The sequence below is a fragment of the Tursiops truncatus genome, chromosome 1 (genome assembly GCF_011762595.2).
Source record: "Tursiops truncatus isolate mTurTru1 chromosome 1, mTurTru1.mat.Y, whole genome shotgun sequence".
Taxonomy (NCBI): domain Eukaryota; kingdom Metazoa; phylum Chordata; class Mammalia; order Artiodactyla; family Delphinidae; genus Tursiops; species Tursiops truncatus.
In genome coordinates this window covers 81,932,810-81,949,373 of record NC_047034.1, presented here as the reverse complement: position 1 = coordinate 81,949,373, position 16,564 = coordinate 81,932,810, and the positions used below count along the sequence as shown (strand labels likewise).

At 41.5% G+C, this 16,564-nt stretch overlaps 1 protein-coding gene across 8 annotated transcripts in view; it reads left to right on the top strand.

Annotated features, from left to right (window-relative positions):
* The window catches only part of SLC22A15 (solute carrier family 22 member 15), an 82,749-nt gene that overhangs the window by 38,918 nt on the left and 27,267 nt on the right, over window positions 1-16,564 (top strand). For 7 of the 8 annotated variants that reach the window (XR_012333615.1, XR_004527685.2, XR_004527684.2 and 4 more), the window contains exons 3-6: window positions 718-850; window positions 1,488-1,652; window positions 8,006-8,135; window positions 13,341-13,556. Coding sequence is in view for 3 of the 8 variants with exons in the window: in XM_019919403.3 (XP_019774962.1) it covers window positions 718-850; window positions 1,488-1,652; window positions 8,006-8,135; window positions 13,341-13,556 (644 nt within the window). In the remaining 5 variants the exon portion in view is untranslated. The remainder of the gene's footprint in view (window positions 1-717; window positions 851-1,487; window positions 1,653-8,005; window positions 8,136-13,340; window positions 13,557-16,564) is intronic. The other variant, XM_073809175.1, reaches the window with a different exon arrangement.

Genomic DNA, 16,564 nt, shown 5'->3' with positions numbered 1-16,564 from the left:
CATGTTGTAGCTTTCCAGAATTTCATTCCTTTTTAAGGCTGTATAATATTCCATTTGATGTATATACCACATTTTGTTTATCCATTCATCAATGAATGGACATTTGGGTTCCTTACACCTTTTGGGTATTGTGACTAATGCTGCTATGAACCTTAGTGTACAAAATCTGTGAATCCCTGCTTTCAGTTCTTTTGTGTATATACTCTGAAGTGGAATCACTGGATCATAAGGTAATTGTATGTTCAATTTTTCAAGGAAAGTACTCAAGAGATTTTAAACCCATTAATTTATTGGAGAAAAGGACCGTTCATTTTTTGCCTCATATATGTCGTGTAAAACGTTAGGTGTCAGAGAAATGGAAATTAATGGAATACGGCTCCTCCTGTCTAGAAACACAGGAACTTAGGTTCAAAGACGTGACCAACAGATGAGTAAGTAATTAGCTGTTACATACTGTGCTCAGTGCTGGCACAAGATGTGTATAGACTATTGTGGGAGCACTTTATAATAATGATTTCTGGGGTTCCTGAAGACAGAATCTCCTTGGGTGTTGTCCTGGATGGATGTTCTGCTGAATTCCGGTTAATAGTGGTAATGCAGTGGCGAAGTTCCAATATTCAAGTTTTTGTTGTACATTTGTTTTTTTTAATAGCTAACTCCATCCATCCATCTTTTCTGTGACCTAAGTGTCTGCCTTTTGTTTTTTTCTTTCTCTAGTGGTTTTTAATTGCCAACAGATCTTACAAAGTGAGTGCAGCAAGCTCTTTTTTCTTCAGTGGTGTGTTTGTGGGAGTTATCTCATTTGGTCAGCTCTCAGATCGGTTCGGAAGGAAAAAAGTCTATCTCACAGGTAATCTCTTAGTGTTCATGGACTGAATAAGAGGAGTTATTTCCCTAAGGTTCCCAGGGAAATAATAAGGGGACCATTTCCTTAAGGTTCTCAGGGAATTGCCATGTGGACCCAGAACTGATTTTTATTTCACTGGCAAGAGGCTGAGTTGATTCTGGCCAAGCATTTTAAAGTGACCAGCATACCCGAGGAAGGCCAGATATTTGCACTGTGAGCTTTTCGTGGTGGTGAATTCTGCAATCCCTGGATTCTAATTCATGCCATGTTTCTAAGGAGAACAAAGATTGAGGCAGTCTACTGGATCCATTTCCTTGTATCTTGTGTGCTGATTCATTTCAGATGAGCTCTGTAGGTCTCAGCATAGTCCTCTTGACAAGCTGAGTACGAGCTAAGATTTATCAGTTTCCAGCATTATTGTTAATAATTGAAAACTGCGCATGACAGAAATCAACTTGTAACAAAGAAAACCTCAGTTTTTCTTGATAGTCTTTAAGAGAAACTGTTTTAAAAAAATAACATAGCTCAGAAAATTTAAATTCACAAAGATTTTTCTTTACAAACTAATGAATATAATACATTACGTTCATCAAATGCTGTTTTGCCTATGCATTATTGAATAGTGTTCTTCTCTTTCTAGGTTGTGCTCTTGACATCTTATTTGCTATCGCAAATGGGTTTTCCCCCTCATATGAGTTCTTTGCAGTAACTCGCTTCCTGGTGGGCGTGATGAATGGAGGGATGTCGCTGGTGGCCTTTGTCCTGCTGAACGAATGTGTGGGCACCGCCTACTGGGCACTCGCAGGTACTGCTTCAATCCATGCAGACATGGAGATGGGGAGCTGCTCCAGACAACTTGATAGGAACCAGTTCAACCATCGAGTCTAAAAATGCACTCGGACTTGAGGTGCTCTATCCAGCTGTTAGATTTTTTCCTGAGTTTGTTCTATATGACCTTGAACGAGTCATTAGTCATTTTATGTGTATTCCTCTCTAGATAGTCTCCCATGGGGCCTGCCTCACAGATGGTGACCTTGCCCCTATCCTCACAGATTGCCTAAGGGCATTCGTTAACTGCTTTTTACCGGTAAAGTGAAAAATAGTGCAGAGGAAATACTAGAAACTCCTTTCTCAGTGCCTTCGTATTGTATTGTATTAAATCCTTGTCGCATAGGCCTTTCTGATTTTTACTGGTCTCTTCAAGTTAGTAGTACTCTTGTATTTCTTTAATGATGTTTAAGTTCCAAAATAGAGGCCATATTCTGTATTATTTTTAACTATCCCATCATCTTCTTAAGAACTACACTATAGTAAAATAAATGATTTTAAAAGCTCCTTGACTTAAAATAATGTCTTAGGAGAACAACTGCACTAAGACTCGACTTTGTGGACTGTAGGTTTGCAGTGAGAACTTTGTTTCGCTTTCCGTTCATTTGACAATTACTGAGTGCTATTGATGTTCTTGTACTAATACGGGAACAAGTTGACTGTGGGACTGTAGGAACTTGCCTGCATGAGGATGTGGATGAGAGCGTGCTAGCTACCATTTGCTGAGCATCTGTTATGTGCCAGGTACCATGCTAGGCATCTGACTCATCTGTCATATTCCCAGGGCCTACAAGCTAAGAATTTCTACCTTCATTTTACAGGTGAGGACACTTCACCTCTGAAAGGAGGGGTGATATGCCCATTTTCACACAGCTCGTGACTGACAGGGCTAGGATGACGCCAGGCTCATGTTGTCCCACTGTTCCCTGAGTACTCCCCTCTTAGATCTTCAGTGGGTCACCTCATACGAATACTGGTCTGCTTAGCCTATTTTTTTCTCGCTTGGTGGTGTTTTCAAAGTTGGTGAGGGCTAATGTATTGAGCTGGAAGACAAAGCTAAATAAAATAAATTTTGCTCTGTTTGTATGTCGACCAAACTGCTGTCCAAGCTGAAGGACACAGAGGGTTGGACAAATTAGAATTAAGGTGGGGAGCAAGAGACACCTGCTCCGTCCTAGCAGGACAGGCTTCCTGCCTGTCTCTTACACGTGGTGCTTTTTTATGACTCACTTTATCTATAGCAGCTTTCAAAGCCTTTAGAGATGGGCTTCTTTTTTCCCTAGCCCAGCTCCTAAGTCAGGATCAGTGAGAAAATGTCCTCTGAGTCTTCAGTTTGCATTGAGACTTTTAAGGTCACTTTTTCAAGTAGTGGGTTCAGACTTGCTGGGACTTCCCAAGAAATGAGTAATGATGGTGATCACGACCACTCACATTGTCCGGGGAGGACACAAAGGCACCCTCTCCTGGGGTTTTGGTTTTCCTGAGTCTAAAATCTGGCTCAGGAACTTCCCTGGTGGTGCAGTAGTTAAGAATCTGCCTGCCAATGCAGGGGACATGGGTTCAATCCCTGGTCCGGGAAGATCCCACATGCCACAGAGCAACTAAGCCTGTGCACCACAACTACTGAGCCTGGGCTCTAGGACCTGTGAGCCACAACTACTGAAGCCCGTGTACCTAGAGCTCCTGCTTTGCAACAAGAGAAACCACCGCAATGAGACGCCCGCGCAACCCAACGAAGAGCAGCCCCGCTCGCTGCAAGTAGAGAAAGCCTGCAGGCAGCAGCAAAGGCGCAGTGCAGCCAAAAATAAATAAATAAATTTATTTAAAAAAATAATTAAAAAATTAGAAAACTGAAATCTTGCTCATGTAGAGCATCATGAGTACATATTTTTCATGTACCCAGCACATTTCTCTATTAAAATGTTCACATTTGACTCTAGTTGTTCCATGAAGAAGGTGCTCTCTTACAAAACACATATACTGCCCCCACCCTACCCAATTCTCTAGGACTATTCCTGTCCTGTTGCATATTTTGGGCAAAAAGAAAGACCTCCTGGTCTCTTGCTTCCTTGCCATTCGGCCTAAAGCCAGTGAAAAGATGGCTCTTAAAGTGCATTTACTTTCCATTCTTGTCCTTGAAGCTGAGTTAAGATGGGGCTATTAAAATTTCTATAGCGAAGGGAAAAGGGAGAAAGGAAAAAAAAACCTGCAACAGTGGTATCAGATGGTTGCCAAGTTCAATGTGAAATTCAGAAGGAGCTTGAGAGAGTTCCCTGAAGGCCAGTGCACTTGACCTGCACCAGGACAGAAGATTCTGATGCCCCTGGAACTCTTGTGAGGAGCTTCCTTCGTCCCTCTCCCATGAGCCGAGTCTTCCCCAGAATTTTGTCCTTGGCCTTTCTTTCTAAGCTGTTTTCTCTCCAGCACAATTTTATACACTCCAGTGGCTTCAGATATGCTCATGAACTGCAAGAAACTGAGAAAAAAACCTAAAAGGTTAGCAATAGGGGATTAGTTGGAAGTAGCCTAATTGTTTAGCAGTTAAAAAAGATTTTGAAAAATTGTGCTTGATTACCAAGTATTTGCAGTATGTATAAAATACTATGTAAAGTACATATAAAAAGTATAAATACAAACTGAAAACATCCATTTTTGACCAATTTGCAGTGTATTGCTTAACAAGAATGAGGATAATTGATTGAAAATTATTGAGTAGAAAAAATAAAATACTAAAGCTATGAAAAATGTCATATTAATATATTTATTATTTATTTTTCTTATATAAATATCTTATAACAAAAGGAATTGATGTTCATTGTAAAAAAATCAAGAGCATATAGAAGTGAAATATAAATAATACATATAGTCCTACCCACGTGAACATCACCACTATAAACATATTGCTGTGTGTCCTAGAGCTTCTTCTTTGCATATCTGTTCTACAACATTCATTTATTAAATAGACCCTGCCATGTACCAGACACTGCCTTTATAGACACTTATGATAAAAGGGTGAACATGGCAGGCCAGGGTGGGGGAAGGTCCTTGTTCTTATGGAGCTTATGTTTTAATCAGGAGAGACATAACCAATATGAGGTAATTTCAGAAAATTTTAAGTGCAGTGAAGAAAATTAAACAGGGTAATAGACTAGGCAGTAAGTGCAGTGGACAGATGGTTAGAGAAAACCGAGATGTAGATGTTTGATCAAAGATGTGAATGATGAGGGAGACCTAGGCATGTGAGATTCTGAGAGAACATTCCAGTCAGATGGAATGGCAAGGACCAAGGCCCTGAGGTAGGAATGAGCTTCTCTGAGGACCTGAAAAGATGCAGTGTGGAGAGGCATGGGGAGGTTGGGATGAGATCAGATTGGAGGGGCAGAATGATATAGGGCCCATGATAGGCCAAATGAGGAATTTTGGGTTTTTTTTTTCACTCACAGTGCAGTGAGTAGCCAGTGAATGAATTAAAGAGAGAAACAATGGGATCTTGTATACAGAAAGATTACTCTGGTAGGCATGTGAAGAATGGATTATAGAGGAGCAAGAGTAGAAATTGAGGGGTCATTCAGGAGGCTGGTGTGGTTGGCCCCATGCAACCCAGAGGCAGCTTAGACCAGGTGGGAGTAGTGGAGGAGGAAAGAGGGTGCGTTTGAGCTGGATTTGGTGGGAACGTGACCTGTTAAAGAACCAGCATAAAAGGCAAGACCAAGAGGAATCAAGGGGACTTCATGGCTTGTGCTTGAAAACTGGAGGGATCACTGGAGACATTTACAAAAACGAAGTCATCACTATACACTATTTTCTAACCTGCTGAAATTTGGCTTTTACTAGTGCGAACTGAGTGGGAATAGCAGACATGAAATTAATTTAAAATAAACAGAAAAGAAATCTGAAAAATAGGCATAAATACCCAAACGCCCATAAACAGTTACACAACCACCTATGGTTCTCCAGAATTACAATGTGCAAAAGTGGTGATTTGAAGTGTTCTTTTTTTTCTAATTAAATTTTTTAACCAAATGACCTAGAGCCTTACCACACCTGTATCCTCACCTTATCCCTGTTGTCATTTCGGGGCATACATGTGCAGCTTCTTGCTGGATATTAGATATGAATGTCTCTTGGCACCTCAAATTAAACATGTTGCTTTCTTTTACCTAAAATCTCCATCCTCTTCTGGGACCTCTCTCTATAGTAATGTAATCTTTTTATTTAAAGCCATTAAACTAGAACCTTTGAATCATTTCCTCCCATCCATTATATCCAGTTGATCCCAGGTCTTTCTGAGACAGAGTTTCAACTGTGATGAGCTTAGGTATAAAGGGAAATCATTTGGTTAACACAACCAAACCACAGAAGAGCCAGGCCCTTGTGATACCTGGAACCCGGAAGTCAGATGCATCTCATTTCTGTTTCCCATCATCTCTGAGAAGCTTCCTCTGCTCAGTCAGGGATGGGGCCCAGCAGCTCTCAGGTTTCACCACCACGTCCAGTATTTAAAATCCTTGGTAGGAGCTCTGATGGTCCCAGCAAGAGGCCCATGACTGGCAGCCCTGACTTGAACCACAGGGGCAAAGTATGGGGAGGTCATCTCTCTGAAAAAGAGAAAGCGTTCTTGGAATTAGAAAGGAGTGCTAGGTAGACAGTATTTTATAATTATCGATAGAGGAGGCTAGGTAGAGGAGGCTTCCAGATGGCTTTTGGGGGGAGGTTAGTAGATATAAGGGGCTATACCCATTTTAACAGTAGGACGATAATAACGTCCTCACATTTGTACCACATGCATTGTTTCATTTGAAACCAATAACTACCCTTTGGAGTAGATATTATTATTTCTCTTGATAAGGAAACTGAGGCTCAGAGACATTTAGTGAGTTGCCTAAAGTCACACAGCAGCATGTGGCAGAACTGGGGTCTGAACTTGGTCCCTCTGAAGTGGTCCCATCCTGTGGTCTCTGGACTTTTTGCCTACATTGTTGTCAGTGGGCACTGAGTACTCAGGACTGTTCTGAGCAATGACAGAAAGCCTTGTTCTTGGAAACCAGGTGCTATTCGGTGCACTGTAATGAACCTGTAATAGCTATTGATTATCTTAAGTTTCCAGGGAAATCACAGGGAATGGAAGTCCGCATTCCCTTACTTAGTGGACCACATGCTCTGACTGGTTTTCTGAGCACACCGAACTCGCTGTCACAGCAGCTTTCCCTTCTGCGTCCCCCTTTTCCTCACCAGGGCAGACAGCACACAAGGCATTGTTTTTGTTATAGGTTAATAATCTACGGACAAGAATAAGAGAAACATTTGTCTTACAGGATTGTTGTAGAAAGTTCTTGTAACAAGTCCTATTGCTGTGGGATGCCCACAGGAGCCCGCCGTTCCCCAGAAGGGTGGTGACGGGGAGGGGAACGGTACAGAGTGCAGGCTCTCCAGTCAGACAGACCAGGGGACAACGCCTCTTGTCTGGGCCACACACAGCCCTGTGTCTTTAGGCAGTGGCACCTAACTTCTCTGAGCTATATGGCTGTGTATGGCTAATAATGGTACCTGCATTATAGGACAATGTATGGATAAGGCTTAGTACTCGATAAATAGTAGCTATGATATAAATAAATAGCGATAGATTTAACTACTACTAATAGTAGCAGGTACAGAAAGTATGTCAGAGGTATAGAATTTGCCAGTATATTGGGCAAGGCAGTGGGTTTGTACCCATTCAGCATTTATTTCAAAAACCATAGGATCCGTAACAACCCCATAGATGATGTTTTTTCTGTCAGTGTGCTGACAAAAATTCATGCTTCATAGAACTTATATTCTACTTGGGATAGACAGACAAGAAACAAATATAACTGATGGTGATATATATGATGGTGATAAATTAAGTGGAGAAGGACAATAGGGAGAACTGGGGAGAGTAGGTTGTGATTTAAGATAGGGATTTCAGGGACAGCCCCTGTGATAAAGATGCAGTCCCAGCATTTTCATAGTCTCATGCCCTAAAAACCTTCCCACCACGTAGCAAACAATATTTCCAAGCCTCAGCCACAAGTTCAGGTGGATGTCAGTACAACATCAATGCAGAAAGCACTTGGGCAGGCCCTTAAAATTCATCTTGACCACGTGTGGTTTGTATTTTTCATCTGTCCTTCCTTCTTTTCCACTAATTTCCTGGCCTCTCTTCTAGTTTTATCATCTGATCCTGCATATTTGTGTAGGTTTTTCTTTCTGCTGACATCTCACAAGGAAGGGATTGACTCCGTGACCTGGGTTGGAAATGGGGCTGCAGATGGTCCTTTCCCCAGTAACAGGTCTCTTTTCCTGAATTAGGGTCGATCGGTGGCCTCTTCTTCGCAGTCGGCATCGCCCAGTATGCCCTGTTGGGATACTTCATCCGCTCCTGGAGAACCCTAGCCATTCTGGTTAACCTGCAGGGAACAGTGGTCTTTCTCTTATCTTTGTAAGTAGTTTTTCCTCTTAGACTTTTAATTTAATAAGCAGAAGGAATGTCTTAAGAGGATGTGGGTCAATGAGCGGCGTTATTCCCTTTCAGGAGTTTGCCTGAACTGACTTTGGTGAAGAACTAAATTCCGCAAGCGCTCCAATGCTTGGCAGCTCCTGGGAAGAGAGATGCTTAATTAATTCAGAATGCAGGTATCCCTTGTTTAAAGTAACCTCTCAGTAGAGTGCATTTTAACCTTCATATTGCCAATGGAGGGTACCAATTTCTTTTTTAACCTAATGCTTCAAGCTGAAAGATCTTCAGGCTTGGTCAGATCACGTGCTAGGGGTGCGACTGAGGTATGATATTATAGAACAATCTGTGCATATTGAATATATAGTGACACCTCTTCATCCCACGGATGAGTATAATTTCAGGGCCTCTTCATGTGGACATGGGAAGATACTCAGATATGGGAGAAATCCTTAGAGTGCATGGACTCAAAGCAGTAAAAGGTTGATGCCCTGGTCAGGGCAGGGTTCTACAAAAAACTCATCCAGAGTATCACACCATGGTCCTCTAAAGGCTGTAAGATGAGCCACCAACTTAGGCCTATTTCACCAGAAGTTTTATTGTGCTTCTGAAAGGTTTTCTCCCTTCAGGAATCAGACCTCTAATTTTAATCATTAAAATCTTGAGATAAATACAGTTTTCAGCCAATGGTACCACCTTTCTTCTGTGAAGTGAGAGATACCCGTAGAATTTTCACTCAGATAGCGATTTGATATAGTAATCCTTTATTCAAGTTCTACTAACTGAGATTTGGTGGGAATTGGCCTGAAATCTGTTTTCATTCTCTCTTTGAAAGTAAGAGGATTGTTAAGTACAAAAATGAATATAGTAGAAATAGTCAATGTATATTTAGAAAGGCAAAATTTATGAAATGAATTTAGTTATGTGAAATAGAGTGACATAATTTTATTAGAAAGGAAAATTAACCATATTTTATTAGCTTGTGTATTGTAAATTTTTGAAATAAATGGGTTCCTAGTATAGTTCCTTGAATTAATAAGCATTCATATAAATATCAGTAGATCAACGAATTTTCTTTTTTTTTTAACATCTTTATTGGAGTATAATTGCTTTACAATGGTGTGTTAGTTTCTGCTTTATAACAAAGTGAATCAGTCATACATATACATATGTTCCCATATCTCTTCCCTCTTGCGTCTCCCTCCCTCCCACCCTCCCTATCCCACCCCTCGAGGTGGTCACAGAGCACTGAGCTGATCTCCCTGTGCTATGCGGCTGCTTCCCACTAGCTATCTATTTTACATATGGTAGTGTATATATGTCCATGCCACTCTCTTACTTTGTCACAGCTTACCCTTCCCCCTCCCCATATCCTCAAGGCCATTCTCTAGGTCTGTGTCTTTATTCCCGTCTTACCCCTAGGTTCTTCATGACCTTTTTTTTTTTTTTCTTAAATTCCATATATATGTGTTAGCATACGGTATTTGTCTTTCTCTTTCTGACTTACTTCACTCTGTATGACAGACTCTAGGTCCATCCACCTCATTACAAATAGCTCAATTTCATTTCTTTTTATGGCTGAGTAATAGTCCATTGTATGTATGTGCCACATCTTCTTTATCCATTCATCCGATGATGGACACTTAGGTTGTTTCCATCTCCAGGCTATTGTAAATAGAGCTGCAATGAACATTTTGGTACATGACTCTTTTTGAATTATGGTTTTCTCAGGGTATATGCCCAGTAGTGGGATTACTGGGTCATATGGTAGTTCTATTTGTAGTTTTTTAAGGAACCTCCATACTGTTCTCTATAGTGGCTGTACCAATTCACATTCCCACCAGCAGTGCAAGAGTGTTCCCACAGGGCTTCCCTGGTGGCGCAGTGGTTGAGAGTCTGCCTGCCGATACAGGGGATGCGGGTTCGTGCCCCGGTCCAGGAAGATCCCACATGCCGCGGAGCGGCTGGGCCCGTGAGCCATGGCCGCTGAGCCTGCGCGTCTGGGACCTGTGCTCCACAATGGGAGAGGCCACAACAGTGAGAGGCCCGCATACCGCAAAAAAAAAAAAAAAAAGAGTGTTCCCACAAATTTTCTTTTTAAATATTTAGTAAGTCGCATACTTCTTAATCAGGCTGGCTTTCACCTCTCCTTCAGTAGCAGAGTGACTTCACTGGATGATCCGAGCCATTCCACTTTTCATTTTCAGAATGTGTCGTCTGTCTTGTTACTGCTTGGTGCTAGGTGGGGACATTGACTCGCTGGGAAATTAATTCAGGTCATGAAAAACAGAAAGCAGAGAAAAGAGCATGTGAAATCACAAAATGTATGTGTGTTCCATTAGGCCTAGAAAGTAAGGCTTGCTGCGGCCGGCCTCCAGTTTCCCTCCCACCCCACCTCACACACGCTGCTCCAGGCGCACTAAGCTGCTCTCTGTTCCAGTTTACAGCTTAGGCTTGTCGGCCTCCGTGTGTCCTACTCAGTGCTTTTGCCGGCTGCTTCAACGCCCTCCTCCCCATCTCTCTTCTTTATTAGTTAATAGCGTTCCCAGTTTGCTCAAATGCCACCCCCTCCGCACTTTTCCAGGTCAGACCTCCAGTCATTCGCTTTCTTTTCTTAATTCTGCAGCACTAAACTGGCACCCTTCAAGTGGCCCCTTATCTCTGCCTCACCCAGAGCCTGTCCTCTTTATAAAGCAGGAGCTCTCTGATAGCACAGGCTCTTTGCTCAGCTGCATTTCCCCCAGCTCCAGAGCTCTGGGCCTTCCTCCACACAGGAGACGCCTCGTATCCATTGGGCAGATGTTGGCACGAAAAGCCTTTGGAATTAGCCTGCGTTAGCCATCAGCAACATCAGAAAAAGTCATGTTATTTTAGAGACATACCTTGTTTGTTTTACTAGAGACATTATGACTTAGCTTAAAAATTCCTTATTTTCTCAGTACTTGAATTTGGATAGTTTTACTTTAGAAACCAGTGCCCCCTTAATTTACAAAGGTTTTCCACCTTTAAAGAAATTCACAGGACATTTTCAAGCAGAGACCTCATTGTTAAATTAGCACTGTAGCTTCTGAAGGTGAGTACAGCACCATGTAGCCGGCAGCATGTTCAAGGGCCTGCTTCTTCTTTTAAAAACATGTCTTACTGTTTTGCACGTGCAGTCAGCGTGTGTTAGAACTCATATTCCCAAATCTGTCCAACTAGGTGAGGCTTCGTTACTGAGAAGCTTGTAGGCTTCTCAAAATGTGGAGAAATATCAGGTCCTAAATTTACCTAATCCAGATAAACCCTTTCCCAAGTAGAAATCGTTTTATTAACTCAGAGTCAGATTTCCAAAACCTGAATATCTCTCAAATATCATCGTTAAACATGATTTATATAGTTTTAAAAGTAATTTTTATTGCTATAAACAATTCTGAAAACACAGAGAAGCTTAATAGGAAGGGGAAAAATGACTTAAATTATTCAGAGATAATAATGACTTCCTATATTTTGACTCTTTCCTTGTTGGTCCTTTTTCACTCCTCTTAGGGCTCCTCAGCTTTCACTTTTACTATCATAGACTTTCTAGCATTTCACTTATATTTCTATCCCAAGTATACTCTCTCTATTCACCCCACTAGTCTTATATTCTTTTTTTTTGTATTTAGACTTGATCAGGTAGTCTTACATAGGTACCTCACATATGGGCTGGTGGACAGGGCCAGTGGATCCAGTGATGATCGGCAGACATCCAACAAAACAATATTTTACTTGATTATTCACTTGTGTATTAGTAACAATCATCAGATAGCAATGAAAAAGTAAATAAAAGAATTTTTCAGGATGTTGTAGAGGCCTTTGTTCCTGCTTTTGTTGACAACCAAATGTTGTACATGAATAATCTCTCCCCAGTAGCAGGACTCCTGGGAAAATGCCTGCTTTTTTGTTTCCGTGTCTTTCCTCTCAGCACCTATTACATTGCTCCATACAAAATGAAAGTGTTCAGTAAATGGTTATTGATGAACTGGCTGTCCGTGAAGTTCCAAATCCTGTTGTGTTTGTTGCCAACACTATCCTTACTGAAAGGCATGGGGAGTTCTGAAAGTCACCTTAAATAGACTTTTTTAGTATTATTCATGCAAGTTTCATTTTAGGAAAATAATATCAGATTAGATCAAAAGGTACTTGATGTTGTATTTTGTAAACAAGGCTTCCATGTTCCTGCCACCCTTTGGTTTTTGAAAAGTCCTCTAAAAGTATGCAGAACTGTGAAGAGGAGAAAAGATACGTAATATCTAAGTCTTGAAACTGTTGAAAGGTATCAGTGGCAATAGAAATGTTCAGTACTTTGTAGCTATAGTAAGAAGTAACTGTTGTTTTGGAACTGGAGTAGTTAACCAGAAAATAAACTTTTATTCTTTTTTTTTTGTGGTATGCGGGCCTCTCACTGCTGTGGCCTCTCCCATTGCGGAATACAGGCTCCGGACGCGCAGGCTCAGTGGCCATGGCTCACGGGCCCAGCCGCTCCGTGGCACGTGGGATTTTCCCGGACCAGGGCACGAACCCGTGTCCCCTGCATCGGCAGGCGGACTCTCAACCACTGCGCCACCAGGGAAGCCCCTGATTGGAGTATTTTAAAGCTTTAAAGCTCAAAAGTAGTTAAGATGTGATAAACCCTTTTTCATTTTTATGTGTAGCCTTAAAATAATCTCTACCTTTTTAATAACATATCACTGTGTTGAAAACACTTAAAAATTCTTTTCTGATGGATAAGAGAGATTTTAATCTTCTTTGTGAGGCTTTTTCAGAACTTTAAAAACCCACTCTACAGTATTATTCTGACAACACTTGGCTGTGATTTAGAGCCATATCTCTGACACATGCTTTCTGAAGAATTACTCAGTACTGTAAACTTAACTTGCCATTCATCTATTAACATTTACCTAAAAGTAAATGCATGCTGTTTACTTTTTTACTGCAATTTTGGGAGTGTGTTTTTGGTTTCCATTCGTAAAGGAGGCCATCATTTAATGATGGCAGCTGTTGACAGCAGCCCTCTCTCTCTTCCACGTGTCATTGGGAGAGTCAAGCTTTAGACCTAACGTGGAATCTGGTTGTGGTTTGGGGACCACGTACGGCGTGGGTGATTTGTCTCCTTCTGGTGCACCTGTACCTATACGAATATACAGCCTTTGATGACATCTCTTTCAGATTCATTCCTGAATCACCTCGTTGGTTATACTCCCAGGGTCGACTGCGTGAGGCTGAAGCCGCGCTGCACCTCATCGCCAAGAGGAACCGCCAGCTCAAGTGTACCTTCTCACTAACACACCCGGACAACAGGAGCTGCAGGGAGACGGGAAGTGTCCTGGACCTGTTCCGCTACCGGGTCCTCTTGGGGCATACTCTGACCCTGATGTTCATCTGGTAATTCTCTCTAAGGGCTCTTCTGTTGACCTGCAGCTCAGGTTATTGATAGTCAGTTATTTCTTCAGGGTTACAGAAAATTTCACTCTTTTGTTCAGCCTGAAGTTGTTTTCAGAGAAATAAGCCTCCCCCCATCCCCCAGCTTAGGTGTTGTGCTCACCTGTGCTTTCTCAGCATCCTCCCCTTCAAGGAGGAAATGATGGTGCCTGGCGGCAGGTTTACTGAACTTGTAGAAGTAGGTGTCAGAGCACATCTTTGCTTATGAGGTATTTAATGTAAATTTTTAGGTCCCCCTTCCTCACTCCAAAAAAAAGAAAGCAAGGAAGCACACCAGAGACAGAAGACTTTCTAAGGGGGACTTGGAGGCACCTCCCCTTGGTTTTGGCCTCAGGCACTTAGATAGCACGTTCTAATGGCAACCCCACTCACTCAGTCAACAGGTGGGCTGAACGTTTGCCTCGAGGGAATGAGATCCTTGGAGTGTGAGGTGACAGCCTCAAAGCCACATGTGCAAGTCAGTGAATGAACGGATTAGTCCTCTCTGAACCTGAGTTTCTAGTTTGGCTAATTCTGACCTGCCCTCAAAATGTTCTCTGCATTAATGTAAATCGCACTGAATGGTTCAAGATTGTGCCGTTTAAAGAATTAAATTGTGGAAAGGGGAGCAATGGATGGTTCATACATAGAATTTGTGGAGTACCATAGGTTTTAATATTATTCATTCTGTTAAAGTGCCGTAAATGTAACTTGGTCCAGGATTGGACACGAACATCATATTTACTGGCCTAGAGGACTGTTGTGCTATGGTTTGCCTGTATTTGGCAAGAAGCCTGCATAGAATCCTATATTTTTCACTTGGGAAAAGAGGAGAGTCATTTTATATCAAATTAATTGTATATATAAAGCTAAAAGGAACAGTATATTGAGAATAAGAAGCTGCCAAGATAGTTTTCTATATCTTGATTCTCTTTTCCCACCCGACCAAACCCTGGCTACCACCTGTATGATTAGGGGCCAGGTCACATCAGCTGCCACTGTCCCCACTGAGCCAGCCTAGTGCTGGAATATCACAGATGCATAAGAAATGTTGAATGAAGGACACAAGTTCGGAGGCATGGAGATTAAGGGAGCCTTTATTTATTTATTTAAAATTTTTATTGGAGTATAGTTGATCTACAATGTTGTGTTAATTTCAGGTGTACAGCAAAGTGAACCAGTCATACGTATACATATATCCACTCTTTTTTAGATTTTTTTCCCATATAGGCCATTACAGAGTATTGAGTAGAGTTCCCTGTGCTATACAGTTAGGTCCTTATTAGTTATCTGTTTTATATATAGTAATGTGTATGTGTCAATAACAATCTCCAATTTATCCCTCTCCCCGCCTTGCCCCCAGTAACCGTAAGTTTATTTTCCATATTTGTAACTGTTTTTCTGTTTTGTAGATAAGTTCATTTGTACCCTTTTGTTTTAGATTCCACATATAAACGACATCATATATTTATCTTTCTCTGTCTGACTCACTTCACTCAGTATGACAATCTCTAGGTCCATCCATGTTGCTGCAAATGGCATTATTTCATGTTTTTTTAAAGCCAAACCTGACAATACAGCGTAGGAGCTACTAAGGAAATCCTTACAAAGTATGTTCAGGTACTTAAGGCTCCATAAAACTGCATTTGCATGTCAAGTAGACAGTCAAACCCTCTGCCTTGAAGGAAGTATCTACTTTCTTAGGGATTATTTACTTCTTGTTTTTAAGTTTTTGTTTTTTCCAGGAATGTTAACTTTGGGGTTCTGGCCTTCAGGGGATAAAAAACAGACAGACAGAAAAACAAACTAGACTTAGAGCTAGGGAGAATGTTTATGTTTATTTTATGTCTTACACGGCCAAAGGAGCTGTTCTCAAATAAACTTCTTCCCCCGGGCTCAGAATGTTAAAATACATGATAACTGAGACAGTGTCATTCCACATACTGCCGTTCTTTTTGAAGATGCTATAAAATTCTAAAATCTTTTCTGTGGATCTGTCATTGAAGAAAACCTTAACTGGGGAGTAAAATTATACCTCTGTGCTTAACATCTGTTCCTTTGGTTATTTCCCACAGTAGTGCCTTTTTAAATAGTTCTTTGATGCCCTAAATATACTGCTAAATATTACACAAGCATTTTAAATTTTGTTTGGGGCCCATAAACAGGATTGAAATGATTTGAATAGCTGTAATTATGCATCCCAACGACCAACTCTACCAGCAAAGAAATCTGCAAACGGAGTCTGAGACCATAGGCCTTCCTTGCCCATGTTCTCCCCATTTTCTCTCACCACCAGCTGGTAACTCAGTTCCTCTAGTGTCTTGAACTGGCTCTGTTTATTTGTGCCCTACTTGCTACCTTCACAACTTAGTTTAAATATGTATGTGTGTTTCCATTGCTGGAATACTTCACTGGGATTTCTATTTTAAATGCAGAATAGATACACACTAACACATACAGCACATTAGGAATAGCGTTATGTAAGGCGGGGGGGGGGGGGGGCTCTACTGCAGATGGAAAGGATTTTTTAAGTATTTCAGGAAAATATTTTAAGTTGTCTAGCCTGCTGCTTACAGGCAAAGTGCTCGGGGACAGGGAAAACAGAAAATTCAGTGTCACCTTGCATCGTTACCCGTGACGTCCCAGCTATGACTCTGCTCATCATCCTCAGCGTATGAATGACAGCTCCACCCAGGAAGAAGTAATGGGAAGTAACTGCTGCCTGGGCTAATTTGCCAGAGAGGGATGAGTCACTAAGCAGGCCAGCTCCAGGAGTCCGTCGTCCCTCCCCATCCCTCTCCTTGGTTCCTGTGGTCCATTCTTACTAGCCCAGAGCATTTGGCCCATTTTGCTGTTCTGTCAGAGACTGAAAGAAAGCTTTCCCTTTCCTGTTGGTCTCATCATAGCTGCAGCTCGTTGGACTTTTTCTAAGGAAAAGAGAAGCAAATGGGAATTTCCTCATAATAAACACT